The following is a 27,244-nucleotide window of genomic DNA, read 5'->3' as shown; positions in this document are numbered from 1 at the left end:
AACTAAACTCTTCTGGTTAAAATAAAGCTGAGGCACATTAACGTTTCAACACACATAATAAATCATTAGTTATAGCATGACCTTTGCTCCATATCAACCAGACAACACCCTGGTATTTCCCAATAAGAGTGCACATGAGAGGGAGGAAATAAACAACAGAGCTACAGTAAGAGGAGGAGCAACACTGGAAAGAGGAGAGATACAACGTCACACTCCAGAAATGAAAGTTAAGTTTGTCAGAGTGTCAGCCACGCTGCAGTAGAGACAAGACTCTGTTTCTCTCTGAAAGAAAAGTCAAACTGACTTCATCAGGTCTTTCTCAACAACACAGCAGAGTCTCTGCCAAACACTGGTGAGTACAGCTGATCAGATTTACACTTTCAACAACCAGGATTAACACTAAACTTCAGCTCTACTCACAAAGGAAGTTCCTCTCTTTTAATTACTTGTGAAATGTGTAACAATATAACTCTGGCTGTTTGTCTGCAGGCCCACTTTACAGTAGTCCACTTTAACAGCTTTAAACAGTCTCTCTGTGTCAGTTCTCAGGACTTTAGGAACTGGTTACTGATCACCTCCTACACACTACTTTCTCTATTTCCTCTGGCTGTTTCACAATAAAAGCTTTCCACCAGAGAACCAGTGGAAGGCTTTTAATGTGAAGCAGCTGGAGGAAATGTACAGTGAGCAGAGCTTTGTTAGCAGTGCTGTTCTTTAATAAAAACTGGTCTACACAACAGGATGTGGACATATTCTGTGCTGTTTTATCAGAATAGTGCTTCAGCTTGTCCGGGCTTGTTTGTGTACAGCTCGGTGCAAGTTAAAACACTTCTGTCAGGGCTGGCCGAGTGCTGAGACAGGAAAAGGATTCTGGACCCAAAGTGCACGACACGATAGGACAGATGTAGGTGTAGAATTTATTATAACAGAAAATAATCCAGGCGTATTTGAGTCTTTAAGAATCCAAACAAGGCAAAAATTCCAAAAGTAGTAACTGGACTCCACTATGGCATCAAAAGGTCCAAACCAAAGGGGTACGTAGAAAACAGGAACAAGCAGGTACACTCGACAACAATGATGACATGACAAGGACTGAACAGAACAGAGGACATTAAACACAGGGGCAAATGAGCAGGGAGGGGGCCAACAGGTGAAACGTATTAGGACTCCTGCACACTGGCTGCGTGGCGTTTCTGTTGCATGTCAGTTGCGTGTCAGCTGTGTGGCGGCTGCATGGCGTTTTCTATGTCTTTGCACACCAGAAACGTGTCTGACGCGGCGCTGCTGCTGCTGCTAGACTTGTCTGTACACATGGATGTTTCCCATTGATGAAATGAAATAATAGCGTGTTCTTAAATATATACTGATTTGATTACAGCAAAGACAACGTCGGCAAAATAAGCTACAGAATATTTCTTTCTATATTGACAGGTGCAATATTTGAAAATCGATAATTATTTATTATTTCTTAAATCTGCATTTATGTAAAAACCTCGAGACTTTCAAACATCAAAATGTCATTTATTAAATGTATTTGTGTCTAAATGACATATAAACATCTTTTCCTATTCTATTTTGCCTGGAAACGCTTCCAACACGCTTGTGTGTCACGTGAAAAATAGACGTTGGTTCTATTTCTAGCATGCACGCGTTTTCTGAGACGTCACGCAGGCAGTGTGCACGCTCTAACCTGTTACCATGGGAGCCGAAATAAAAACAGACACGCCACGCAGCTGACACGCTCACGCCACGCAGCCAGTGTGCAGGAGCCCTTAGGGTGCAGAGCAGACTCAAACAGGAAACAAAGCTAAACCAAGACACGTGAAACCAAACACTACAAAATAAGACAGGAAGTAAACCAAGACAAACTTACATTCATAAAGATGAGTTCAGGAAAAACAGAACAGATAACAAGGAAACAGGAATCAATCAAAACACAGAGCAAGAATTAACAAAATAAAACAGGAAATATAACAGAAACCCTCAACCCTAACAACTTCACCATCATATGATTTACTTAAGATAACAGTCATCACACTTGCTTCTTTTTACACAAACAATGAGGTGCTCAACGGTCCCTGTCACTAAAAGATATTGTTTTTGTAGAGATTCTTTTTTTTTTTTACCTTTCTGAGGAACTTGGGATGTTTAAAAACTTCTGAAAATTTAAATACATGTCAGAACTGGTAAAAATTGCAAAGTTCTGCAGGGATTGAGGTCGGGCTTGACCAGCGGGATCCATAGCGCTCCTAGACACACACCAGGGTTGGGATGAGGCAATTTCAATATTTCACCATAACACACGCTGTCCAATCTGCCCTAAATTTCTGAAGACATTCACATGCCTATATTAAGTCATAGTCATAGCGCCACCTACTGACAACAGGAAGTTAGTTGTATGTGACACAGATCATCTGATTAACATGAAATTTACATGGTGTTGTCTACACATGGTATACAGCAACATGACGTTTCTTTAGTGTGTTCTCTATTGCCACATTGTGGCCACAGGAAGTGGTACAAAATGTACAATATGTCTTTTTCAGTGCCACACACTCTATGTCTAACTGTTATGTCTAACTCATGTGGCTAATTATCACGGAAATGCACAGCCACGTTGACCAGAGCTCCATTAGTATCCCCGACACGAATGTGCGAGGGCCCATTCACCACTGCTTGCTGCTTTATTAAAACTGTAATATCAATAAAATGTTTTCTTTTCTTTCACACTATGTGTAGATATGGCTGCTGTGAGCATTCTGTCATCTGAAGATCAGTTTCTGTGCTCCATCTGTCTGGATGTGTTCACTGATCCTGTCACCACACCATGTGGTCACAACTTCTGCAAAAACTGCATCACTGAACACTGGAATACCAATGACCAGTACCTGTGTCCCCTGTGTAAGGAGGGTTTTACCACCAGACCTGATTTGAGAGTCAACACTTTCATCTCTGAGATGGTTGCTCAGTTCAGACAGTCAGCTCAACAGAAAGCCAGCAGCAGCAGCTCAGAGCAACAAGTGTCCAAACCAGGAGAAGTTCCCTGTGATGTCTGCACTGGAACCAAACTGAAGGCCCTGAAGTCCTGCCTGGTGTGTCTGGTCTCTTACTGTGAGACTCACCTGAAGCCTCATCTGACAGCTTCAGGTCTGAAAAGACATCAGCTGATCGACCCTGTGGAGAACCTGGAAGACAGGATGTGTACGGAGCACGATAAACCTCTGGAGCTGTTCTGTAAGACCGACCAGACATGTGTCTGCATGCTCTGCTCTGTTTTAGACCACAAGACGCATGATGTTGTTCCTCTGACAGAAGGATATGAAGGAAAGAAGGCAGAGTTGGGGAAGACTGAGGCTGAAATTCAGCAGATGATCCAGAAGAGACGACTGAAGATTCAGGAGATCAAACACTCAGTCGACCTCAGTGAGGAAGATGCAGACAGAGAGATAGCAGAAGGTGTTCAGGTCTTCACTTCTCTGAAGGAGTCTGTTGAGAGAGGCCTGGATGAGCTCATCAACACGATCAAAGAGAAGCAGAAAACAACAGACAAACAGGCTGAAGCTTTCATCAAAGAGCTGGAACAGGAAATCTCTGAGCTGATGAAGAGAAGTACTGAGGTGGAGCAGGTGTTACGCTCTGAAGACCACCTCCATCTTCTCCAGAGTGTCCAGTCCCTAAACATCCAACAACCTCCACCCACCAAGTCTTGGACAGAGGTCAGTGTCCATCCATCATCATATGAGGGGACTGTGGTGAAAGCTGTGGCTCAGCTGGAGGAGACACTCAGTAAAGAGATGAAGAAGCTGCTTGAAGCCAAGCTGAAGAGGGTCCAGCAGTATGCAGTTGATGTGACTCTTGATCCTGATACAGCACATCCTAATCTCATCCTGTCTGATGATGGGAAACAAGTGAATCATGGTGATGTGAGGAAGAATCTCCCAGACAACCCAGAGAGATTTTCTAAGTGTGTATTTGTTTTAGGAAAGCAAAGTTTCTCTTCAGGCAGATTTTACTTTGAGGTTCAAGTTAAAGGAAAGACTGAATGGAATTTAGGAGTGGTCAGAGAGTCGATCAACAGGAAGGGAATCATCACACTGAGTCCTCAGAAAGGTTTCTGGACTATAGTGTTGAGAAATGGAAATGAGTACAAAGCTGCTGCTGGCCCTCGTGTCCGTCTCTCTCTGAAGTCTCCTCCTCAGAAGGTGGGGGTGTTTGTGGATTATGAGGAGGGTCTGGTCTCCTTTTATGACGTAGATGCTGCAGCTCTTATCTACTCCTTTACTGGCTGCTCCTTCACTGAGAAACTCTTCCCATACTTCTGTCCCTATTTGAATGATGGTGGTAAAAACTCTGCCCCTCTGATCATCTCTCCTGTCAGAGTAAACTAATCACTGATCTCATTTCAGGTATTGATTTATTTTAAATCAAGGGAACAAATGTACATATTCATATATTTTTCATCTTATTTTCTACAGAATCTGTTTCCTGTGGTGACTGATTTACACTTTATTCCATTATTATCATATGGTTAAATGTGCAGCAATTCTTTGCAAATTAAATCAAACTTCATCTTGACATATTTGGTGTCTTTAGAAACTGATTTCTTCTGGAAGTTATAATAAATGTCTGTGGGTTTAACAGAGGTTTAAATAGATATCCTCCACATAACGTGTGTCATGATGCATCAAATTAATGTGTTGATTATGTAATCAGATACATATTTATTTGTATTTGATGTGCTGCCACAGAAAACATATTACTGAATATATCATTGTGTCATGAATCTTCATTTAAGAGTAAGGTCTATTACATCCCATAATGTCTACAGAACACAGGATGTGTTGTTATTATACCGGGTATAAAAAGTTAATGGATGTTTCTATCTTGAGTGAAAAGTGTTTTGGATAATTACTGGTCACTTTGGCCATTTTTTATTTGTTTCATGAATACTGTAAGATGGTTTATGAGTCAAAGAAATCTGTAAATATGTGATTGTAGAATAAAAACTGTAAAATAAAGCAGTTGTTGAACACAAGGCCTGAGTAAGCAGTACCTTGAGCTCTGGAGGAAATGTCCAGTAAGCAGAGCTTTGTTAGCACTGCTGTTCTTTAATAAAACTGGTCTACACAACAGGATGTGGACATATTCTAATAAAATCTATTGCAGATATCTAGAAAGTACTTTCTAGATATTCACGCTATTTTCTAAATAGCGTGAATTCTAGATATTCACGCTATTTTCTAGATATTCACGCTATTTTTGCCCATTATGTCCATAAGATATAACATAAAATTAGATAAACATAATTATTTATTGCCAGGTGAGTGACATTTTAGTTTTGCTAATTTTCGGTAACAGGTGTATGATGAAGCCATGTTGGGTGGGTGAAATTAGCAAGCTAACGTTAGCCAACGAGCCAGCAGCCGGCTGTTGGGTCACTCCACTCCGCTCCAACTGTAGGGAGACTTCTTTGCCGAGAGAACGGATGACAGCCCGGGAGAGGCACAGTCCAGTTAGCCATCTCCCGGTACCGCTGTCTTCCCGGCGGGGAGTGAAGCAGAGGGACCGTAGGCTCTGTTTGGTTCTGCTGCTGCTAGAGAAAACGCTGTATGTTGTGGGTATCATGGCAAAGGTATCTGGTTTCCCTTGTTGAATGATGAATAGATTACCACCACCTACTGGTATGGGGTGTTAATTCCTTGCAGGCATGCGCAAAACATATGTGGTACTTGGCCGTCAGCTGTAGTCTGTGTGGTGTGTTCCAGTGCTAAATTTTGGCCAAGACAAAGGCAACGAGGGCCGATAAGAGGCGACGCCACAGGCGGCCGTCGTCTGCAGCAGTCAGCAGCTGTTGGCTTGGTGTGTCAGGACCTTTAGTGATGTCAAGCCTTTAATGACAGTGAACACAAACTCAAAAACACAGTAACAAAATACAGCTGGGTTTAAGAAACGTACCAGCCACCTCACTGATGGTTAGAACTAAACAAGCTCTAAAATGGTAATTACCAACAGCAAAAAGCAACATCTGGGTTTTTTGACATGAAACAGAACACTTAAACTACTCAATAGGCATGATGGGAAATGTGGGCTGTTGCTACAATAAGTTACGCTTAACAGGACAGTTAATGCACATGATTCTTTTTCAACAAATAACTAAAACTGTATTTTGAATAAAATGTTTTTGTTCTCTCCCACCCTACATGTGTAGATATGGCTGCTGCAAACTACCTCCAATCTGAAGATCAGCTTCTGTGCTCCATCTGTCTGGATGTGTTCACTGATCCTGTGACTACATCATGTGGACACAACTTCTGCAAAAACTGCATCACTGAACACTGGAATACTAATGACCAGTACCTGTGTCCCCTGTGTAAGGAGGGTTTTACCACCAGACCTGATTTGAGGGTCAACACTTTCATCTCTGAGATGGTCGCTCAGTTCAGACAGTCAGCTCAACAGAAAGCCAGCAGCAGCAGCTCAGAGCAACAAGTGTCCAAACCAGGAGAAGTTCCCTGTGATGTCTGCACTGGAACCAAACTGAAGGCCCTGAAGTCCTGCCTGGTGTGTCTGGACTCCTACTGTGAGACTCACCTGGAGCCTCATCTGATGATGTCAGGTCTGAAAAGACATCAGCTGATCGACCCTGTGGAGAACCTGGAAGGCAGGATGTGTACTGAGCACGACAAACCTCTGGAGCTGTTCTGTAAGACCGACCAGACATGTGTCTGCATGCTCTGCTCTGTTTTAGAGCACAAAATGCATGATGTTGTTCCTCTGAAAGAAGGATATGAAGGAAAGAAGGCAGAGGCTAAAATCCAGCAGATGATCCAGAAGAGACGACTGAAGATTCAAGAGATCAAACACTCAGTCGACCTCAGTGAGGAAGATGCAGACAGAGAGATAGCAGAAGGTGTTCAGGTCTTCACTTCTCTGAAGGAGTCTGTTGAGAGAGGCCTGAATGAGCTCATCAACACGATCAAAGAGAAGCAGAAAACAACAGAAAAACAGGCCGAAGCTTTCATCAAAGAGCTGGAACAGGAAATCTCTGAGCTGATGAAGAGGAGCACTGAGGTGGAGCAGGTGTTACGCTCTGAAGACCACCTCCATCTTCTCCAGAGTGTCCAGTCCCTAAACATCCAACAACCTCCACCCACCAAGGACTGGACAGAGGTCAGCATCCGTCCATCATCATATGAGGGGACTGTGGTGAAAGCTGTGGCTCAGCTATAGGAGACACTCAGTAAAGAGATGAAGAGGGTAGTAGCAGTATGCAGTGGATGTGACTCTTGATCCTGATACAGCATATCCTGATCTCATCCTGTCTGATGATGGGAAACAAGTGAATCTTGGTGATTTGAGGAAGAATCTCCCAGACAACCCAGAGAGATTTTCTGATTGTGGTTGTGTAAGCAACTCTGATTTAGCAAAGCACATTTTCTCTTCAGGCAGATTTTACTTTGAGGTTCAAGTTAAAGGAAAGACTGGATGGATTTTAGGAGTGGCCAGAGAGTCGATCAACAGGAAGGAACTAATCACACTGAGCTCTGAAGATTTTTACTGCACTCTAGTGTTGATAAATGGAAATGAGTACTACGCTTTTGCTGACCCTCCAGTCTGTCTCTCTCTGAAGTCTCCTCCTCAGAAGGTGGGGGTGTTTGTGGATTATGAGGAGGGTCTGGTCTCCTTTTATGACGTAGATGCTGCGACTCTTATCTACTCCTTTACTGGCTGCTCCTTCAATGAGAATCTCTTCCCATTATTCGGTCCCTGTACTAATGATGGTGGTGTAAACTCTGCCCCTCTGATCATCTCTCCTGTCAGAGTAAACTAATCACTGATCTCATTTCAGGTATTGATTTATTTTCAATCAAGGGAACAAATGTACATATTCCTATATTTTTCATCTTATTTTCTACAGAATCTGTTTCCTGTGGTGACTGATTTACACTTTATTCCATTTATTATCATATGGTTAAATGTGCAGCAGTTCTTTGCAAATTAAATCAAACTTCATCTTGACATATTTGGTGTCTTTAGAAACTGATTGTCGTGTGAAGTGAGGATGGTGGACCCAAATGCAGAGAGCAGGCGAAGGAGTATGAGCACGAGGATTTATTAAACACAAAAAACAGGAGCAAACCAAAGGCGGTCCAAAAATGGAGCAGGCAGAAAACAACAGAACAGGCTAAACGACGAGCTGACAGGAACAAAACCAGACACAAACACCAACATACATACAAACTGACGGCACCAGGACACAAAATGATCTGACAAAAGACAAGGGGAAGACAAAGACTAAATACACAGGGTAACGAGGAAACAAGAGGCAGGTGACACAAGGGCTGGGAAACAGGTGGAAAACATCAGGTAATCACACAGGCGGGAAAACACAAAGTAAAGCTAAACAAGACAAGACAGAACAGATTATCAAAGTAAAACAGGAAACAAGCAAAATACAGAACAGACACGGACTACAAAAATAAAATACACACCACCCATAACAGGACCCCCCCCCAAGGGACAGCTCCCAGATGTCCAACAAAAAAAAGAAAACTAACAGGCAGAACCCATCCAGGGAGGGCGGAGGGGGCCCGGAGGAGGGACGACCCCAGAATGAATAAAAAAAATCAACCCCGGAGGGGCGAAAGAAAGTCTGGGGGAGGCAGAAAGCCACTGGGGAACCTGGGGACAGAAAGTCACTGGGGCAAAACGCCCTGGGTCTCAGGGAACAGAGAATCACTGGGGCACAGCGCCCTGGGGCACAGGGAACAGAAAGTCACTGGGGCACAGAGAGAGCTCGGCAACAGGGGCAGAGAGGCCTCGGCCACAGGGGGCAGAGAGGCCTCGGCAACAGGGGGCAGAGAGGCCTCGGCAACAGGGGGCAGAGAGGCCTCGGCAACAGGGGGCAGAGAGCAGAAACGAAGGCAGAAACCTTCAGGCGGTCTGCGACGAAGGCAGAACCCTTCTGGCCACCGGCGACGGAGGCAGAAGCCCTCTGGCGGCCGGCGAAGGCAGAATCCTTCTGGCCACCGGCGACGGAGGCAGAAGCCCTCTGGTGGCCGGCGAAGGCAGAACCCTTCTGGCCACCGGCGACGAAGGCGAATCCCCTCTGAAGGCCGGCGGCGAAGGCGAATCCCCTCTGAAGGCCGGCGGCGAAGGCGAATCCCCTCTGAAGGCCGGCGGCGAAGGCGAATCCCCTCTGAAGGCCGGCGGCGAAGGCGAATCCCCTCTGAAGGCCGGCGGCGAAGGCGAATCCCTTCTGAAGGCCGGCGGCGAAGGCGAATCCCTTCTGAAGGCCGGCGGCGGAGGCGAATCCCCTTAGAAGGCCGGCAGCGAAGGCGAATCCCTTCTGAAGGCCGGCGGCGAAGGCGAATCCCTTCTGACGGCCAGCGTCGAAGGCGAATCCCTTCTGACGGCCAGCGTCGAAGGCGAAACCCCTCCGGATGACAGGCAGACCGAGCAGGAGAAGGGACAGCTGGGCAGAAGACTGGCGACCGGTCAGCTGGGTTGGGGTCCGCCAAACAGGCAACAGGAACTGAGGTCGACAGGGATGCCGACAGGGCACGAGAGGCAGGAGTGGGGTTGACCGAAAACCAGGGCAAAGTCACTAGGGAAGTCTCTGGGGCTCCGGAGACCAACAAAGCCTCAGGGGCAGTCACTGGGGAGGTCTCTGGGACGCCGGAGACCGGCAAAGCCTCAGGGGCAGTCTCTGGGACGCCGGAGACCGGCAAAGCCTCAGGGGCAGTCTCTGGGGCGCCGGAGACCGGCAAGGCCTCTGGCTTGCCCGTAGACGTAGACTCTGGGAGAGCTGTCGACGTAGACTCTGGGAGGTCTGCCGACGTAGACTCTGGGAGGTCTGTCGACGTAGACTCTGGGAGGTCTGTCGACGTAGACTCTGGGAGGTCTGTCGACGTAGACTCTGGGAGGTCTGTCGACGTAGACTCTGGACGACTGCACGTCAGCGGCGGTTCTGGGCGGCTGCACGTCAGCGGAGGTTCTAGAAGGCTGCACGTCAGCGGAGATTCTGGAAGGCTGCACGTCAGCGGAGATTCTGGGAGGCTGCACGTCAGCGGAGATTCTGGGAGGCTGCACGTCAGCGGAGATTCTGGGAGGCTGCACGTCAGCGGAGATTCCGGGAGGCTGCACGTCAGCGGAGATTCCGGGAGGCTGCACGTCAGCGGAGATTCCGGGAGGCTGCACGTCAGCGGAGATTCCGGGAGGCTGCACGTCAGCGGAGATTCTGGGAGGCTGCACGTCAGCGGAGATTCTGGGAGGCTGAACGTTAGCGGAGATTCTGGAAGGCTGCTAACCAGCAGGGGATCTATGAGGCTGCTAGCCAGCCGGGAATTAGGGATGCTGCGAACCAGCTGGGGATCTAAGAGGCTGCTAGCCAGCCGGAGTTCAGAGATGCTGCTAGCCAGCCGAAGCTCAGGGCGGCTGCTAGCCAGCCGGGACTCAGGGAAGCTGCTAGCCAGCCGGGAATCAGGGGTGCTGCTAACCAGCTGGGGATCTAAGAGGCTGCTAGCCAGCCGGAGTTCAGAGATGCTGCTAGCCAGCCGAAGCTCAGGGCGGCTGCTAGCCAGCCGGGACTCAGGGAAGCTGCTAGCCAGCCGGGAATCAGGGGTGCTGCTAACCAGCTGGGGATCAAAAAGGCTGCTAGCCAGTCGGGGTTCAGGGAAGCTGCTAGCCAGCCGGGGATCAAGGGAGCTGCTAGCCAGCCGGGGATCAGGGATGCTGCTACCCAGCTGGGGATCTAAGAGGCTGCTAGCCAGCCGGGGTTCGGAGAAGCTGCTAGCCAGCCGAAGCTTGGGGCGGCTGCTAGCCAGCCGGGATTCTGGGAAGCTGCTAGCCAGCCGGGAATCAGGGATGCTGCTAGTCAGCCAGGAATCAGGAAAGCTACTAGTCAGCCAGGGATCAAGGATAACGGACCGCCTAGGGACACTAGGAAACTCGGGAACTCTAGGAAACTCGGGGACACTAGGAAACTCGGGGACACTAGGAAACTCGGGGACACTAGGAAACTCTAGGAAACTCTCGGGAACGCTAGGAAGCTCGGGGACACTAGGAGGCTCGGGGAAGCTGGGCAGTGCTGGGACACTGGGCAGCTTGGGGACACTAGGAGGCTCGGGGATGCTGGGCAGTGCTGGGACACTGGGCAGCTTGGGGACACTAGGAAGTGCTGGGACACTGGGCAGCTTGGGGACACTAGGAAGCTCGGGGACACTAGGAAGTGCTGGGACACTAGGAAGTGCTGGGACACTAGGCAACTCTAGGAAACGCTAGGAAGCTCGGGGACACTAGGAGGCTCGGGGAAGCTGGGCAGTGCTGGGACACTGGGCAGCTTGGGGACACTAGGAAACTCGGGGACGCTGGGCAGTGCTGGGACAATAGGAAGGCTGCTAGCAAGCCTGGAGTCAGGGGGGTTACTAGGTGGCCTGGATTCAGGGGGGTTGCTAGCTAGCTGGGGCTCAGAGAGGTTGCTAGCTAGCCTGGATTCAGGGGGGCTGCTAGCTAGCTTGGGATCTGGGAGAGTGCTAGCTAGCCTGGACTCAGGGAGGTTGCTAACTAGCCTGGGCTCAGGAATGCTGCTAGCTAGCTGGGGCTCAAGGGGGCTGCTAGCCAGCCGGGGCTCAAGAAGGCTGCTAGCTAGCCTGGATACAGAGGGGCTGCTAACTAGCCTGGGCTCAGGAAGGCTGCTAGCTAGCTTGAGCTCAGAGAGGCTGTTAGCTAGCCGGGGGTCAAGAAAGCTGCTAGCTAGCCTGGACTCAGGGGAGTAGCCAGCTAGCTGGGGCTCAGGGAGCTTGCTAACTAGCCGGGGCTCGGGAAGGCTGTTAGCTAGCCTGGATTCAGGGGGTTTGCTAGCTAGCCTGGATTTAGGGAGGTTGCTAGCTAACCGAGGCTCGGGGAGGTTGCTAGCTAGCCCGGATTCAAGGAGGTTGCTAGCTAGCGGGGAATCAGGAAGACTGCTAGCTAGCCTGGATTCTGGGGAAATGCTAGCTAACCGAGGATCAGGGAGGTTGCTAGCTAGCCCGGATTCAAGGAGGTTGCTAGCTAGCGGGGAAGTAGAGAGGCTGCTAGCTAGCCGGGAATCAGGAAGACTGCTAGCTAGCCTGGATTCTGGGGAAATGCTAGCTAGCATGGGCTCAAGGGGATCGTTAGCTAGTAGGGGCTCAGGGGGATCGCTAGCTAGCCTGGATTCAAGAGGGCTGCTAGCTAGCCGGGGCTCGGGAAGGCTACTAGCTAGCTCGGATTCAGGTGGGCTGCTAACTAGCTCGGGGTCAGGAGAGCTGCACGCCAGCTCGGGGTCAGAGGAGCTGCACGCCAGCTCGGGGTCAGAGGAGCTGCACGCCAGCTCGGGGTCAGAGGAGCTGCACGCCAGCTCGGAGTCAGGAGAGCTGCACGTCAGCCCGGGAACAGGAGAGCTGTCCGTCAGCTCGGGAACAGAAGGGGATGAGGACTCTGGGGTGAAGAGCGGGGCATTGCGACGGGAGCCATGTCTTCCTCTTCCCCGTCTGCGACCTCCGCGGGTCCCAGAGAAAACAGCCAGGCGGGTACCCTCATAGCTGCACGCCAGCTCGGGGTCATTGGTCTGCTCAGGAGAACTCACTGACCAAGTAGCAGGCTGGGTACCAACTGGCAGCTGGGGTAGCTGACTGCTAGCAGGCTTGGGAGATGATGGCCTGGTAGCATGTTGGGGTGTTGGCTCCCGGCTAGGAGTTTCCAAGAAGTCCTGAAGCCACTCCGGCAGGAAGCTCCTAAGCCAGGGTTGAGAGGAAACTCTCCAGCGAGCAGAGCGAAGAACTGCCTCCTTAGCCTCCCAACCTTGGGCAATTCTCCACTCCCCAACAGCACAGATAAGCCTGCAAGTGAGGTCACAAAGTTCGTCCTCGAATGACTCTGCTGGATCCATGATGGTCAGATCATTCTGTCGTGTGAAGTGAGGATGGTGGACCCAAATGCAGAGAGCAGGCGAAGGAGTATGAGCACGAGGATTTATTAAACACAAAAAACAGGAGCAAACCAAAGGCGGTCCAAAAATGGAGCAGGCAGAAAACAACAGAACAGGCTAAACGACGAGCTGACAGGAACAAAACCAGACACAAACACCAACATACATACAAACTGACGGCACCAGGACACAAAATGATCTGACAAAAGACAAGGGGAAGACAAAGACTAAATACACAGGGTAACGAGGAAACAAGAGGCAGGTGACACAAGGGCTGGGAAACAGGTGGAAAACATCAGGTAATCACACAGGCGGGAAAACACAAAGTAAAGCTAAACAAGACAAGACAGAACAGATTATCAAAGTAAAACAGGAAACAAGCAAAATACAGAACAGACACGGACTACAAAAATAAAATACACACCACCCATAACACTGATTTCTTCTGGAAGTTATAATAAATGTCTGTGGGTTTAACAGAGGTTTAAATAGATATCATCCACATAACGTGTGTCATGATGCATCATATTAATGTGTTGATGAATTATGACTAGAAACAAAGAAATTACAGATATCCACAAATGGAGAAAAAAACAACACAAATTCTCATTTTCTCATTTTAAATTTCTAAAATTAAAGGTAAAGTGCAAATCTGATGGGACAATTAGGATCTAAGAGCTATATGGTGTAAATTGATTGTCTGATGTTTTTATTTTTTATAATCCTCAATAATGAGACAGGAAAGAAAAAGTATGAATTATTGTGGCATAATTGCAGAAATAAAGTCTGTTTGTTGAGACCAAGAATGTTAATGGTGTTATTCCTAAATCAGTTCTTCTGATATCACTTTAAACTGCTGGTTCTGTTCTTTCTACCACAACAGTTGTAAACTTTTAAATTTAAGCCACGTTCCTATTTGGAGAACCTGCTGTGGCACTTATTATGAAATTGATTATTTAAAGCGTTTAGACATAATGGTTAATAATCAAAACACTTATTGAGAATATGAATGGGATTTTGACTTGTTGTTGCGTGTCATTGGGCATTTTTAAGTGGTTATATGGAAATCCTGGAACTTTCTTAGTGGGTATACTGCGTATCACTTAGACTACACCACTGATTTAAAGTGTTTAGACATAATGGTTAATAATCAAAACACTCATTGAGAATATGAATGGGATTTTTACTTCCAGAACCACACTGTTGCTCTTATTTTGAAAGAGCCTGAAGCTGTTGAGCGGAGCAAAGTTGACGGTGTTTGTGATGCTGAGGAGAGAGCATCCTCCGATGATGTTGCAGATTGTATTTAATGCTTCCGATCCAGGATCGACATTCTAGAATACTGCAATAGATTTCTTACTAGGAAGAACTCCAGTTTCACATATCTACAATCCTGTTGTTACGAGTCATCGTTTTAATTTCAGATATCAAAATGTCATTTTGAATATCTGAAGTACATTTTGACTACAAATGGAATTACAGATAACCACAGTTGGCATTGTGACTGGTAAAAATGCAATTGTCAGTCCTTCCAGAAAAATGCGGAGTTTTTTGTGATTGTTGCGGGCAAAATCCATGATTATGCGGCACATTTTCTTAAAAATTGCGATGGAATATGCGGGATATTTATGCATTTTATGCAATGAAATTGCGGGAACTTGCAAAAATTGCGGGAACTTGCAAAAACTGTGGTTTCATCATGACTTCATCGCGGGGTTTGCAGCTTTTCGATGATGTTCACGTCACGTAATTACGTCACTTCATAACGTTCCCATGGCAACAGGGGAAAATGGCTGCTCTTGTGTGAAGTCAACGCAAAATTCTTCAACTTTCTGCTAAGATATATGTGACTTTTTTGCAACGAAAATGCGGGGATTATGAAATCATGCAAGCCCCGCATATTTTACGCGGAAATCGGCAATTTATGTGACGAAAGTGCGGCATATTTGAAAAAATGCGGTCCCCGCATAAATATGCTGACTTTGGCTGATTATGCATTGAATTATGCGATCACATAATCTGTTATGTATGTAATTTTTCTGGAGGGACTGAATTGTAGATATTCCGAAATGTTTTGTGGATATCTGTTTTTCATTTTGGATTTCTGAAATTAAAATGATGAGTAGTAAGAACTGTATTATAGATATCTGAAATTGGAGTTCTTCCTAGTAAGAAATCTATTGCAGATATCTAAAGTTTATTCTGGATTTAGGTACTGTTTCCTGATTGCGTCCTACACACTGCTTCCTGTAATTCCTCTGGCTGTTTCACAATAAAAGCTTTCCCCCAGATAACCAGTGGGAGGCTTTTAATGTGAAGCAGCTGGAGGAAATGTCCAGTAAGCAGAGCTTTGTTAGCAGTGCTGTTCTTTAATAAAAACTGGTCTACACAACAGGATGTGGACATATTCTAATAAAATCTATTGCAGATATCTGACTAGGAAGAATTAAATACAGATATCTGCAATAAATATCCAGTCTAGCTACTAAATGTTAAAACGGCCACTTATACTATTGAAGGATTTAAATTTAGTTTTGACTAGGACAATGAAAGTTGTAGATATCTTGAAAAACAAAGCTACAAGTAAGAATGTTATTGAGGATATCTTTAATTACCATTCTGACTAGTTAGAATACAATTTTGACTAGGAGAAATGCTATTATGAATATCTAAAATGTAATTACAGATAGGAGTGTGGTTCGATTAAATGTTAAAACGGCCTGCCATAGAACCTAAGACATTTTTCCTGTTTTCATCTATAGTTGTTCTGCAGAGCTTCTTCTTGCGGGTAACGTCTGACAATAACAGTAACTTTAGTTTTCTATGTTGTAAGTTGACCTTATTGTTTAAAGCTACATTTCAATACTGACAACAAATGTATAATCTCTCTGAAAGAGTCAAACAACAATAATTGATGAATGAAGTGTATTAATTCAAACTTTGACCATTTCTTGAGAGCTGACAGCCTTCCTCATGTCCACGCACGTCTCCATGACTCCCTGCTACACTGCAGCAGCAACAACAGGCCTCCATGTAGACCACTAACTGGTGTTGTGACACAGAACAACCACAAGATGGCTCACAACACAAAGGAATGATGAGACAAATGGCGTTTTTCCATTAAATGGTACCTGCTCGACTCGCCTCTACTCACTCACCTTTTTTGGTTTTCCATTATGAAAAAAGGTCCCTGGTACCTGCCAACAGGTACTTTTTTTAGTATCACCTCCGTTGAGGTTCCAAGTGAGCTGAGGCCATACCAAAAGGTGACGTGAAAACCAGCAGACTACTGATTGGTCGGAGAGAATGGTCACTAATCACTGCGTTGTCATTGATAGCGACAGATGGGGGTGTCCTGAACAAACCCACCATTTTTAAATAGTTTAGCCAGCATTGTTTTTTTTTGCTGCCGCCAGCTTCTTCTGAAACTAAATGTGTCTTCTGGCAAACAGCCCCATGCCGAGAATCAAAAACAACACACCTTCCACGTTCTGTGTGTGCGTCGCGTTAGGTCACGGCAGTTTCCTGCGGCGTCTCTATGACGACCAGCCACGCTCACCTCATGCATGAATTGCTACTAAATCTGCAATGGAAAAGGGAGGACGGGGCACCGCGGTCGTTCCGAGCCGAGTAGAGCTGGTACTAGAAGTGGCTAAGCTCCATAAGTTACTGTACTGCTGCCATGCTGAGCATCAAACACTCCTGATACATGAGAGTGAACACACTGTCGGTCATGTACAGAATAATCACTCATGATGGACGAGGACACAACCAACAACCTCACATATGTTTTCCTTCAGGAGGAGACTCCATCTCCTCCATCTTCACCAGTTTATAAAGAGAACATCTACTGGTTTCCAGTGGCGACTGGTCATTAGGGGCAGGTGGGGCACAGCCTCTTCTCAACAGAAAGAAATACAAACAAATGTTCTCTTATTGTTAATTAATTCAAGATTATTATGATCTATAATGTATTATCTTCTAAGAATATAACATCTTCCTAAATTGCATATAATTTGTGGTAGGATTTTTATTTCACATTCTGCCCCTGCCTTGCTGCTTCAGACTGCGTTCTCCCGTGTTCTCGGTAGACTACGGCAGCCTGAATGTGTCAGAGTGGGGCTAGCCCCTCTCACACAATGCAATGTGCATTGTACGTGGGAAATGATTAATACGCATGCTCAGAGTGTTAGTGTGTTTAATGTAGATCACACAAATTTGATGGCCAGTGGGGCTGACGGCCCGTAGCTCCACCACAGCGTCATTTATCTCAGATATGATTGGCTGTCTGGCGCGGCGCCAACAGTTGGCAAGAAGAGCGATGAGGGAAGATTGTGTTATCGTCGCTAGCTAACTCGGAAAAATGATCAAAGTGGATTTTATACTTGAGCAGAGGTTTGAACCCTTTGGAGGAGAAACTGGAATTAAAAGGCCTTGTTGCCCACCAGCCTCTGGATATCGTCATCACTCAAACTGCTGGTAAAAGTAACCACGGTTTAACATGGAGTGGTTAGCTTACAACATAAGTCAAGTTTGCCCAGAGGAAGAACCGCCGCGTGGCCTTTCTCTTAGAGAGCCCTCAGCCTTGGTGAGTGAAAACACATTTTATCATTAGTACCGTGTCTTGTGTAATCCCACTGGATTTTCTTGTGAAAATTGTTTTTTTCTTTTTGCATATTTTTCTAGTATAGAGTCTAAGGAACAAGATTTTTTTGTCTTAAAATTTTCACGATCCATTTTCACACTAAGATGACATCATCATTTATATAATGCATAATTAAGACTGGGGCTACTATGCAATCGCTGCATCCCTAAGTGCTTACCATTTCCAAGAAGCGGCGGTGGACTCATCCCCGTACTAATGCCGGTACGAGGATGCTTAAGTGCCTGTGGATGAAACGACAACAAAAAAGCTGCACTATTTCACTATCAAATGCTACAAACACTAGCAATACATTTACATTTCTTACTTACTGACAAAATACACTACCGTTCAAATGTTTAGAGTCTCTCAATCACCTTGGGTAAAACATTAAGAATGGTTCCCTAACAATCCTAAAGGACTTTCCAAATATGTTGAGCACCTGTTGGCCAATTTCAGTTCACTCATAATTCTAAGGACACCCAATGGTGAAATGAGTAGACAAACCTTTCAACGGTGGTGTATATTAGAAAGTAAGAACTATTCTCAACTATTCTGACAACTGCACACATAATCACCTTTGTCACCTTATGTCACACTATGATCTACATTTATACATTTGAGCATTTCACTTTACAGAGGAAAAGATATGTATGGAACAACCTTGTACTAACCTTGTATTTCTGCACCAAATGTTCCCATCTTTTCCTGATGGCTTTTGAGTCCAGCCTCCCATCCAAGCCTTTTTTCTTAAAGGTCCCATGGCATGAAAATGTCACTTTATGAGGTTTTTTAACATTAATATGAGTTCCCCCAGCCTGCCTATGGTCCCCCAGTGTCTAGAAATGGTGATAGGTGTAAACCGAGCCCTGGGTATCCTGCTCTGCCTTTGAGAAAATGAAAGCTCAGATGGGCCGATCTGGAATCTTCCCTTTATGACGTCATAAGGGGAAAGGTTACCTCCCCTTTCTCTGCTTTGCCCGCCCAGAGAATTTGGCCCACCCATGAGAAAGAGAGAGAGACATCATGGCTTTCAAACGAGCAAAGTGGCAGTTGGTCAAGGCCACACCCCCACCCTCCACCTTGCCAATATCTCATTAATTATGCACTTATTTGCATACATTTCAATTACAGACATCTGAACATTGGATAGTTAACATTGGATGTAGTCAGGTTCAGGTTTGCCTTCAGAACTTTTTCTGGATTCTCTCATGTCTATCGTAGTCTAATTCACAAGACCAGAGACACCCAAGGATCTCATGTATAAACGCTGACAACACTTTTGGTGAACTGTGATTACAAAGAACTTTCCTGAATACATACTGGTTTGCAATCTATGCATAACTTACTTAACTTTAAATAACATAACATCTTCCGAACTAAATGAACTATTTACAAATATACAAGTGAACTGCTAAACCTTTCAGAGCAAGAACTGAAAAATGAGCTGTTTTTCCCTTCCCGGCATTAAATTCAATTCAATTTTATTTATAGTATCAAATCATAACAAGAGTTATCTCGAGACACTTTACAGATAGAGTAGGTCTAGACCACACTCTATAATATACAAAGCCCCAACAATTAATAAGTAATTCCCCCAAGAGCAAGCATTAGCAGTAGCTATTGCGACAGTGGCGAGGAAAAACTCCCTTTTAGGAAGAAACCTTGGCAGACCCAGACTCTTGGGAGGTGGTGTCTGACGGTGCCGGTTGGGGGTGTGATGAACAGTGGAAATAACAGTCACAAAGATAATGGAACAGTGACTAGTAGTTCATGTCATAACAGGGCACTGAAGGGCGTTACAGGATGTAGCGTGGCACAGCATAGCATGGGTGGACGTAGCAGGACGCAGCCAGACACTGCAGGGCATCGCAGAGCGTAGGACCACAGTGACAGCTGCAACCAAGATATTGGTGCCACCCTAATCCAAGGGAATATTCTGGGCTATTGTGTCCAATAAACTATGAACTAAATAAACTATAATAATAAACTATAAACTAAACTCTTCTGGTTAAAATAAAGCTGAGGCACATTAACGTTTCAACACACACATAATAAATCATTAGTTATAGCATGACCATTGCTCCATATCAACCAGACAACACCCTGGTATTTCACAATAAGAGTGCACATGAGAGGGAGGAAACAAACCACAGAGCTGCAGTAAGAGGAGGAGCAACACTGGAAAGAGGAGAGATACAACGTCACACTCCAGAAATGAAAGTTAAGTTTGTCAGAGTGTCAGCCACGCTGCAGTAGAGACAAGACTCTGTGTTTCTGTCTGAAGAAATATTGAACTGAGTTCGTCAGGTCTTTCTCAACAAATACCGGTAAGTGCAGCTGATTATATTCACTCTTTTAACAAACAGCATTAAACTAAACTTACAGCTAAATGTAGCAGCTTTATTCAAACAAGAAGCTACACTCTTCATTTATTAATGACACTTGTCAGATGGATAACTCACTTCAAGGTATAACTTCAAGGTATTTTCACATTAAAATGTCTAAAAAGACTAGATCTATGGAATATATTTTCTTGAGCTGTGTATTCACATTACACCAAATGTTTGAAAAAATGTTCAAAACCAGAGAAATCTGTCATTCTAAGCAAGGTAATGGCAGGGAGGCTAAAATAGAGAAGCCATGGCGTCATATTATTGGTGTACTACGGAGCCCCCCTGGGGTCAGCTGATAAAAAAAACCGAAACTGTACGCACAGATTCCTAATCCGTGCTCTCGGTTTTATAAACTGTACGCTCTGTGCTCTCGGTTTTATAAATGTAAGCAAAATTATAACCAAACTTATTTTTTAAAAGTAAGTGCTGTAGTACAACTACAAGGAGATAAGTTATAATTGAGATAAGTTAAGATACTAATAAGAGATGAGATAATAAGACACTACCTTATTTAATCATTAAATTAATAGATATTTTTGTGTCGCTGTTGTAGTTTGTAGACGGTCCCTAAACACGTCTGGTCTGACTGACTGCCGTCTCACTGCCGGCTGCTCATAGAGACCAATAATGTTATTTCTCCAGGTCGGAGGACGGCTTGTTTTGATGAAAATGAGTTTGTAGCTCGTTGTTAACCTTACTATGTTAGGAAAGATGCGTTGTTTGTGATTTAATAACATTTCGCTATAGAGAATTGATCCCAGAAGTTCAAATCTGTGAATATCTTTCTAATTTTGCTTACATTTATAAAACCGAGAGCACAGATTATGAATCTGTGCGTTTAGTTGTTTTTTTTATCAGCTGACCCCAGGGGGGCTCTGTAGTGTACACAGCATATGCCAGTAATATATAGTCTGGCCATAGCAGGAGAAGTTTTAGGGCGTTGGCTACACACCGACCTGTCAATCAGGACAGAGGCTTATCAGTGCTAACCATGCTAACACTGTGGACATAAAAGAGACCGGATCTTGTTTTAGGGTGTTGTCTGTGTTTTTATTTTAAACATTGACCCTCTCTCTGTGTGTTTTCACTTCATCAAAGTAAATTGGAACATGTCCGTGGCTCCTTGAACATTATTTCTGCCTGAGTCACGTAGTGTGGCTTATCTCCCAAGATCCCTCACTACTTCACAACATCATCAGTCTGTCTTTTGTTATTGATTTGATTGAGAGACCCTGAACTATAGAAATATCATACTGTGTGCTGAAGTGTTTAAGTTTGTCAAAATTACAGTAATCATACTTTGATAATTTCTATTCATGTGACAATTATGTGTGTAACAACATTTTATAATACTTTTTGTTCTCAGTGTGTAGATATGGCTGCTGTGAGCTGTCTGATGATCAGTTTCTGTGCTCCGTCTGGATGTGTTCACTTATTATTTTGTTACATTTCTGAGGGGCTTAGGATGTTTGAAAATGTGTAAAAATTAGCACACATCAGAACTGGTGAAATTTGTTCTGCAGTGATTGGGCTCGGGCGTGGCCAGCAGGCTCCATAGCGCTCCCAAACGCACGCCAGGGTTGGGATAAAGTTCCTTTGATTTTCATGAAATTTGGTGGGATCATGGCTCTCATCTTAAAGGTGCAGTAGGTAAGACTTATAAAACAATCTTTCTGTCATATTTGCTGAAACTGACCCTATGTTCCAGTAGAACTACATGAAGCAGGTCATTTAAAAACAAATCCAGCTCCTCTGGCTCCACCTACAGCCTGTAGTGTGATTTGCAAAAATCCACCGCTCCCTGTTCAGATGCACCAATCAGGGCCAGGGGGGGGGTGTTTAACTGCGTGTCAATCACTACTCATGCAGACGCATTCATTCTCCCTTGTGGGGGGAGGGGCTTAGGAGACTGTTTTGGGCTTTAGCGGAAAGGGGGGAGGGACTGAGAAGTTGTCGATGTACAATTTTTTTGGCTAAGTCCTGGATCTTCACAATCCTACCTACAGGACCTTTAACGAACAAATATAAACATTTTGATATTTTTTCGCTTGAGAGAAATTCAACCATTTTGGATTATGTGCGTTCGTTTTCATTTTACAAACACGTTTAAGGACTTTAGGATGCATGAAAACTAGTAATTATTTTGATCTGATATCACATTTGGGCATGGGCGTGGCACGTCAGCTCTATAGAGCCCCCCTGCCCCCTCCATTTACTTTGTTTTTGAATGTATTTTAACACCCTTGACATACACGAAAACTCACAAAATTGTGCGCAGTCATAAAATCTTTGAACATTGAGAGAATATTCAGCAGTGGGTTCATGCATGTTTAGCACTCCCTTATGTGTTGAAGGCCTTAGTTGTAACAAAGTTCCTCTTATATTAACAAAATGATGAACCCACATTTGAACCCTCATCATTTCGGACATGTTTCCAAAATGCTTTCATTCGCTCCACCCAACTGGAAGTCATCCATTTTGATTTTTTTTTTTTTTTTTCATGTATTTTTTGACTTTGACGTTTATTGGATTCATTTTGTATTTTGTAAGCATAACCCTTTGAATAATGTCACCCTAATTCGCAAAGGATTAGTTGATACCTCGAATGTTGATGTCGGCCGTTTACAGGTATCAAACATTTCGGAACTCTTCCTAGAGGATTCAACATCCATCTCAAACTGGGTCAAAAGAATCTCAAGACCTTCACGGTAGGGGTGGGCGATACTGGGAATTTTGGTATCGAGCCGATACTAAGTAAATACAGGGATAGTATCGCCGATACCGCTACTTTTTACTTGTAACGTCACGATCATTGAATAATTTTTATTACTTTAGTTAGTTGATTATGATTATGATAAAACACAGGACAAAGATTTTAGGCAAATCTAAATGTTTTTATTTACTAATATTTACTAATATTTATAATAAGTCTGTAACGGTAATCTGCATGTAGCTTAAATAGGAATACAAATTTTCCAGTTAACACAAAGGGTTATTATATTCAGTCATATTCATATTTCAGGTTTGAGGTATATCTTTATATAACTGTATATTTTTTTCGTTCCAGTGAAACAATTAAGATTTTTTTCAACTGGCTGATTTTATGATAGTAGTTCTATCAGTCTGCTAAAATTGCCTCTCTGATCACTGTGAACAACGTTGCTTAATGCTGGAGATTACCTGGATACTCCTGATTCTCTTCTTCTGCCAGAGACCTCTGCCTCTGTGTTGGGGGTCTGGTTCGGGGTTCTCCCCCCTCCTCCTCCTTCCTCCACTTTTTTTGCAGCTCGGAGTTCTCTCTCAGGTGAACTGCTTCAATGTGTTTATGCAAATTGGTGGTGTTACCACAGTGGCAAATTACTTTTTTGCACACATCACATGTGGCAGTGTCCGTATCAGCTGGAGTGAATAAACTCCACACAGCACTTCGCTTTCTTTACGTCATCATCCAACAGGTTCTCACACCATCTCGTAAAATATGGACGCTTGGTCAGGTGCCTTTGTCGTTCTTATTGACGCTAAAAGTCTCCTTTAGCGATTTAAGTAAACGAGCTTGGTCGGGACTATTGCCGTCCCTTTTGACGCAGTTATGTTAAGGAAAAGGTCGTGGGTGGGCGTACGGTTCTGTGACACGCGGGAGGAAAGAAAAAAGCAACTATAGCAAGCGTGACACGAACCCCGCTCTCCTGGGTGAAAGTCCTGTGTTTGTTTGACCCATCCACCCCCCCAACCAATCTCCATATGCGGAAATTCGCCCTTACATACTACTCGCTAAATCCTCTCTAACTGCTGCTCTCCCCAGTGCGTTACACAAACACGCTGAAAGACGCCTTTTTCGTCGCATCAGACGCTGACAGCCACTGTCCAAACGTCCTTATTTTACGAGTTCGGAATGAGAACAGGTTGCATCATCACGGGCTTCTCTCACTGTTCTGACTCTCTGCTCTCAGCCTCCGGCAGAGCAGGGAGGGGGAGGGGGCAGAGAGAGAGAGAGAGAGAGAGAGAGAGAGAGAGAGGTGCGCTGTTTGCACACTGCACACAGACTTGGAGAGATGCTGTGCTCGCATGAACTCGGAGAGAAACTGCAACAAAAGTATTGATCTCATCATGATGATCCGATACCAATACTCATCTTGGTATCGATACTATTGATATTTATATATATATATCGATACGCCCAGCCCTACTTCATGGTGCCAAATTGGGAAGCTTTTGCGTTTTTGTGGAATGATGTGCCGTGTCAGACAATTTGAATGTTTCGCCGTAACACAAGAAGCTGTTAACTTGAATTAAAATAGTCCAATCTGCCCCAAATATTTGAAGGCATCTACACGCCTTTATTAAGTCATAGTCATAGAGCCACCTACTGACAACAGAAAGTTAGTTGTATGTGTAACCGGGTTGAAATTATATCTTTACTTTTACGATTGAAATGTCACCAAATCCTGATGAATATTGTTTTTTATATGTTTAAGATGTGTTTTATTGCCTATATTTACGCTTGAATGTTGTATTCAGACCAAGGTGTTAATACTGGTACTGTCACTTTAAGAGGTTGCAGGCCTTGTGCAATCATTCAGGCGCTTCTCTCAGTCAGCGCCAGAATAGCTGAAAGTCATTTTTAAACATTTATTTCGGTTTTTGGACAATGCAAGCCTTGTTTTATGCATGTATAAATGCTAGTTTCTAGGTTGTGATCATGCAGTTAATGTGTCAATTGAATATAAACCTTGTAAACAGACTTTTTGCAAGCTTTAAAGTAGACATGTTTCCACATGTCCGCGCCAGACTAGCTGAGAGGAGGAGCTTGAGACCTGTGTGCTGTGTGGAGGAGACTGCATGTTACAGAGCCTTATGTGTTTTTCTGTTGATTTGTACAGACAACTCCACCATTCTGCCTTCATTAAAAGAGCAACCAGCAACTGATCGTGGTCCGGGTCCTTCCTACACTCAGTACAAAATACAACACAACGCAGAACATCCAAAGATTAATGGATGTGCATCCAGCCTAATATGAAACTGTTAAAGACAACGCGCGCCCGTTACATATGTGACACAGATCATCCAATTTACATGACATTTACATGGTGTTGTCTCCACATGGTATACAGCAACATGATGTTTCATTGGTATATGTTCTCTATTGCCACATAGTGGCCACAGGAAGTGGTACAAAATGTACAGGACATCTTTTTCAGTGCCACACACTCCAGGCAAAATTATGTCTAACTCATGCGCAGTGTCTGATTATCCCGGAAATGCACGGCCACGTTGACCAGAGCTCCATCAGTATCCCCGACACGAATGTACGAGGGCCCATTGACCACTGCTTGCTGCTTTAATTAAAACTGTTATTTCAATACAATGTTTTCTGTTCTTTCACACTGTGTGTAGATATGGCTGCTGCAAACTATCTGCCATCTGAAGATCAGTTTCTGTGCTCCATCTGTCTGGATGTGTTCACTGATCCTGTCACCATACCATGTGGTCACAACTTCTGCAAGAACTGCATCACTGATCACTGGAATACTAATGACCAGTACCTGTGTCCGATGTGTAAAAAGGTTTTCAACACAAGACCTGAGCTGCACGTCAACACTTTCATCTCTGAGATGGTTGCTCAGTTCAGACAGTCAGCTCAACAGAAAGCCAGCAGCAGCAGCTCAGAGCAACAAGTGTCCAAACCAGGAGAAGTTCCCTGTGACGTCTGCACTGGAACTCATCTGGAGCCTCATCTGACAACGTCAGGTCTGAAAAGACATCAGCTGATCGACCCTGTGGAGAACCTGGAAGGCAGGATGTGTACGAAGCACGATAAACCTCTGGAGCTGTTCTGTAAGACTGACCAGACATGTGTCTGCATGATCTGCTCTGTTTTAGATCACAAGATGCATGATGTTGTGCCTCTGACAGAAGGATATGAAGAAAAGAAGGCAGAGCTGGAGGCTGAAATTGAGCAGATGATCCAGAAGAGACGACTGAAGATTCAGGAGGTCAAACACTCAGTCGACCTCAGTGAGGAAGATGCAGACAGAGAGATAGCAGAAGGTGTTCAGGTCTTCACTTCTCTGAAGGAGTCTGTTGAGAGAGGCCTGAATGAGCTCATCAACACGATCAAAGAGAAGCAGAAAACAACAGAAAAACAGGCCGAAACTTTCATCAAAGAGCTGGAACAGGAAATCTCTGAGCTGATGAAGAGGAGCACTGAGGTGGAGCAGGTGTTACGCTCTGAAGACCACCTCCATCTTCTCCAGAGTGTCCAGTCCCTAAACATCCAACAACCTCCACCCACCAAGGACTGGACAGAGGTCAGCGTCCGTCCATCATCATATGAGGGGACTGTGGTGAAAGCTGTGGTTCAGCTGGAGGAGACACTCAGTAAAGGGATGAAGAAGCTGCTCACTGAGTCTGAGCTGAAGAGGGTCCAGCAGTATGCAGTTGATGTGACTCTTGATCCTGATACAGCACATCCTAATCTCATCCTGTCTGATGATGGGAAACAAGTGAATCATGGTGATGTGAGGAAGAATCTCCCAGAAAACCCAGAGAGATTTTCTAAGTGTGTTAGTGTTTTAGGAAAACAGAGTTTCTCTTCAGGCAGATTTTACTTTGAGGTTCAAGTTAAAGGAAAGACTAATCGGGATTTAGGAGTGGCCAGAGAGTCGATCAACAGGAAGGGAAGAATCACGATGAGTCCTCAGAAGGGTTACTGGACTATATGGTTGAGAAATGGAAATGAGTCCTACGCTCTTGCTGACCCTCCAGTCCTTCTCTCTCTGAAGTCTCCTCCTCAGAAGGTGGGGGTGTTTGTGGATTACGAGGAGGGTCTGGTCTCCTTTTATGATGTAGATGCTGCAGCTCTTATCTACTCCTTTACTGGCTGCTCCTTCACTGAGAAACTCTTCGCATTCTTCCATCCTAGTAGTAATAATGAAGATGGTAAAAACTCTGCCCCTCTGATCATCTCTCCTGTCAGAGTAAACTAATCACTGATCTTATTTCAGGTACTGATTTATTTTTAATCAAGGGAACAAATGTACATATTCATATATTTTACATCTTATTTTCTACAGAATCTGTTTCCTGTGGTGACTGATTTACACTTTAATCCATTTATTATCATATGGTTAAATGTGCAGCAATTCTTTGCAAATTGAATCAAACGTCATCTTGACATATTTGGTGTCTTTAGACACTGATTTCTTCTGGAAGTTATAATAAATGTCTGTGGGTTTAACAGAGGTTTAAATAGATATC

General features: G+C 44.7%; 3 protein-coding genes and 1 long non-coding RNA gene across 5 annotated transcripts in view; 3 read left to right on the top strand and 1 right to left on the bottom strand.

The window, feature by feature from the left end:
• Positions 1–220: 220 nt before the first annotated feature.
• LOC116050941 (E3 ubiquitin-protein ligase TRIM21-like) lies at positions 221–8,019 on the top strand. 2 transcript variants are annotated; one of them, XM_036000572.1, is made up of 3 exons: positions 221–352; positions 2,740–4,134; positions 7,578–8,019. In XM_036000572.1, the coding sequence occupies exons 2-3, from the start codon at positions 2,742–2,744 to the stop codon at positions 7,829–7,831; spliced, it is 1,647 nt and encodes a 548-aa protein (XP_035856465.1). In that variant the 5' UTR covers positions 221–352; positions 2,740–2,741; the 3' UTR covers positions 7,832–8,019. The 2 variants fall into 2 exon arrangements, with proteins under 2 accessions (XP_035856465.1, XP_031157022.1); XM_031301162.2 differs by lacking the exon at positions 7,578–8,019 and having other exon boundaries at positions 2,740–4,433.
• Positions 3,725–26,422, bottom strand: LOC118494909. Its single transcript, XR_004897117.1, has 3 exons — positions 26,391–26,422; positions 18,552–18,556; positions 3,725–3,806 (listed from the first exon to the last, which is right to left on the bottom strand). It is a non-coding gene; the product is annotated as an uncharacterized LOC118494909 (long non-coding RNA).
• The window catches only part of LOC118492902 (E3 ubiquitin-protein ligase TRIM21-like), a 28,500-nt gene continuing 7,464 nt past the window's right edge, over positions 6,209–27,244 (top strand). The window contains exon 1 of the mRNA XM_036000570.1: positions 6,209–6,801. Within this exon, the coding sequence (XP_035856463.1) occupies positions 6,211–6,801 (591 nt within the window). The 5' untranslated portion in view covers positions 6,209–6,210. The remainder of the gene's footprint in view (positions 6,802–27,244) is intronic.
• LOC116050940 (E3 ubiquitin-protein ligase TRIM39-like) overlaps positions 19,843–27,244 on the top strand; it is a 36,586-nt gene continuing 29,184 nt past the window's right edge. Inside the window, exons 1-2 of the mRNA XM_036000573.1 lie at positions 19,843–19,921; positions 25,382–25,675. Of these exons, the coding sequence (XP_035856466.1) occupies positions 25,384–25,675 (292 nt within the window). The 5' untranslated portion in view covers positions 19,843–19,921; positions 25,382–25,383. The remainder of the gene's footprint in view (positions 19,922–25,381; positions 25,676–27,244) is intronic.

Source organism: Sander lucioperca, chromosome 4 (genome assembly GCF_008315115.2).
Source record: "Sander lucioperca isolate FBNREF2018 chromosome 4, SLUC_FBN_1.2, whole genome shotgun sequence".
In the NCBI taxonomy this organism is placed as follows: Eukaryota; Metazoa; Chordata; class Actinopteri; order Perciformes; family Percidae; genus Sander; species Sander lucioperca.
The sequence above is the reverse complement of the archived record's forward strand: the minus strand, read 5'-3'. Positions and strand labels throughout refer to the sequence as shown.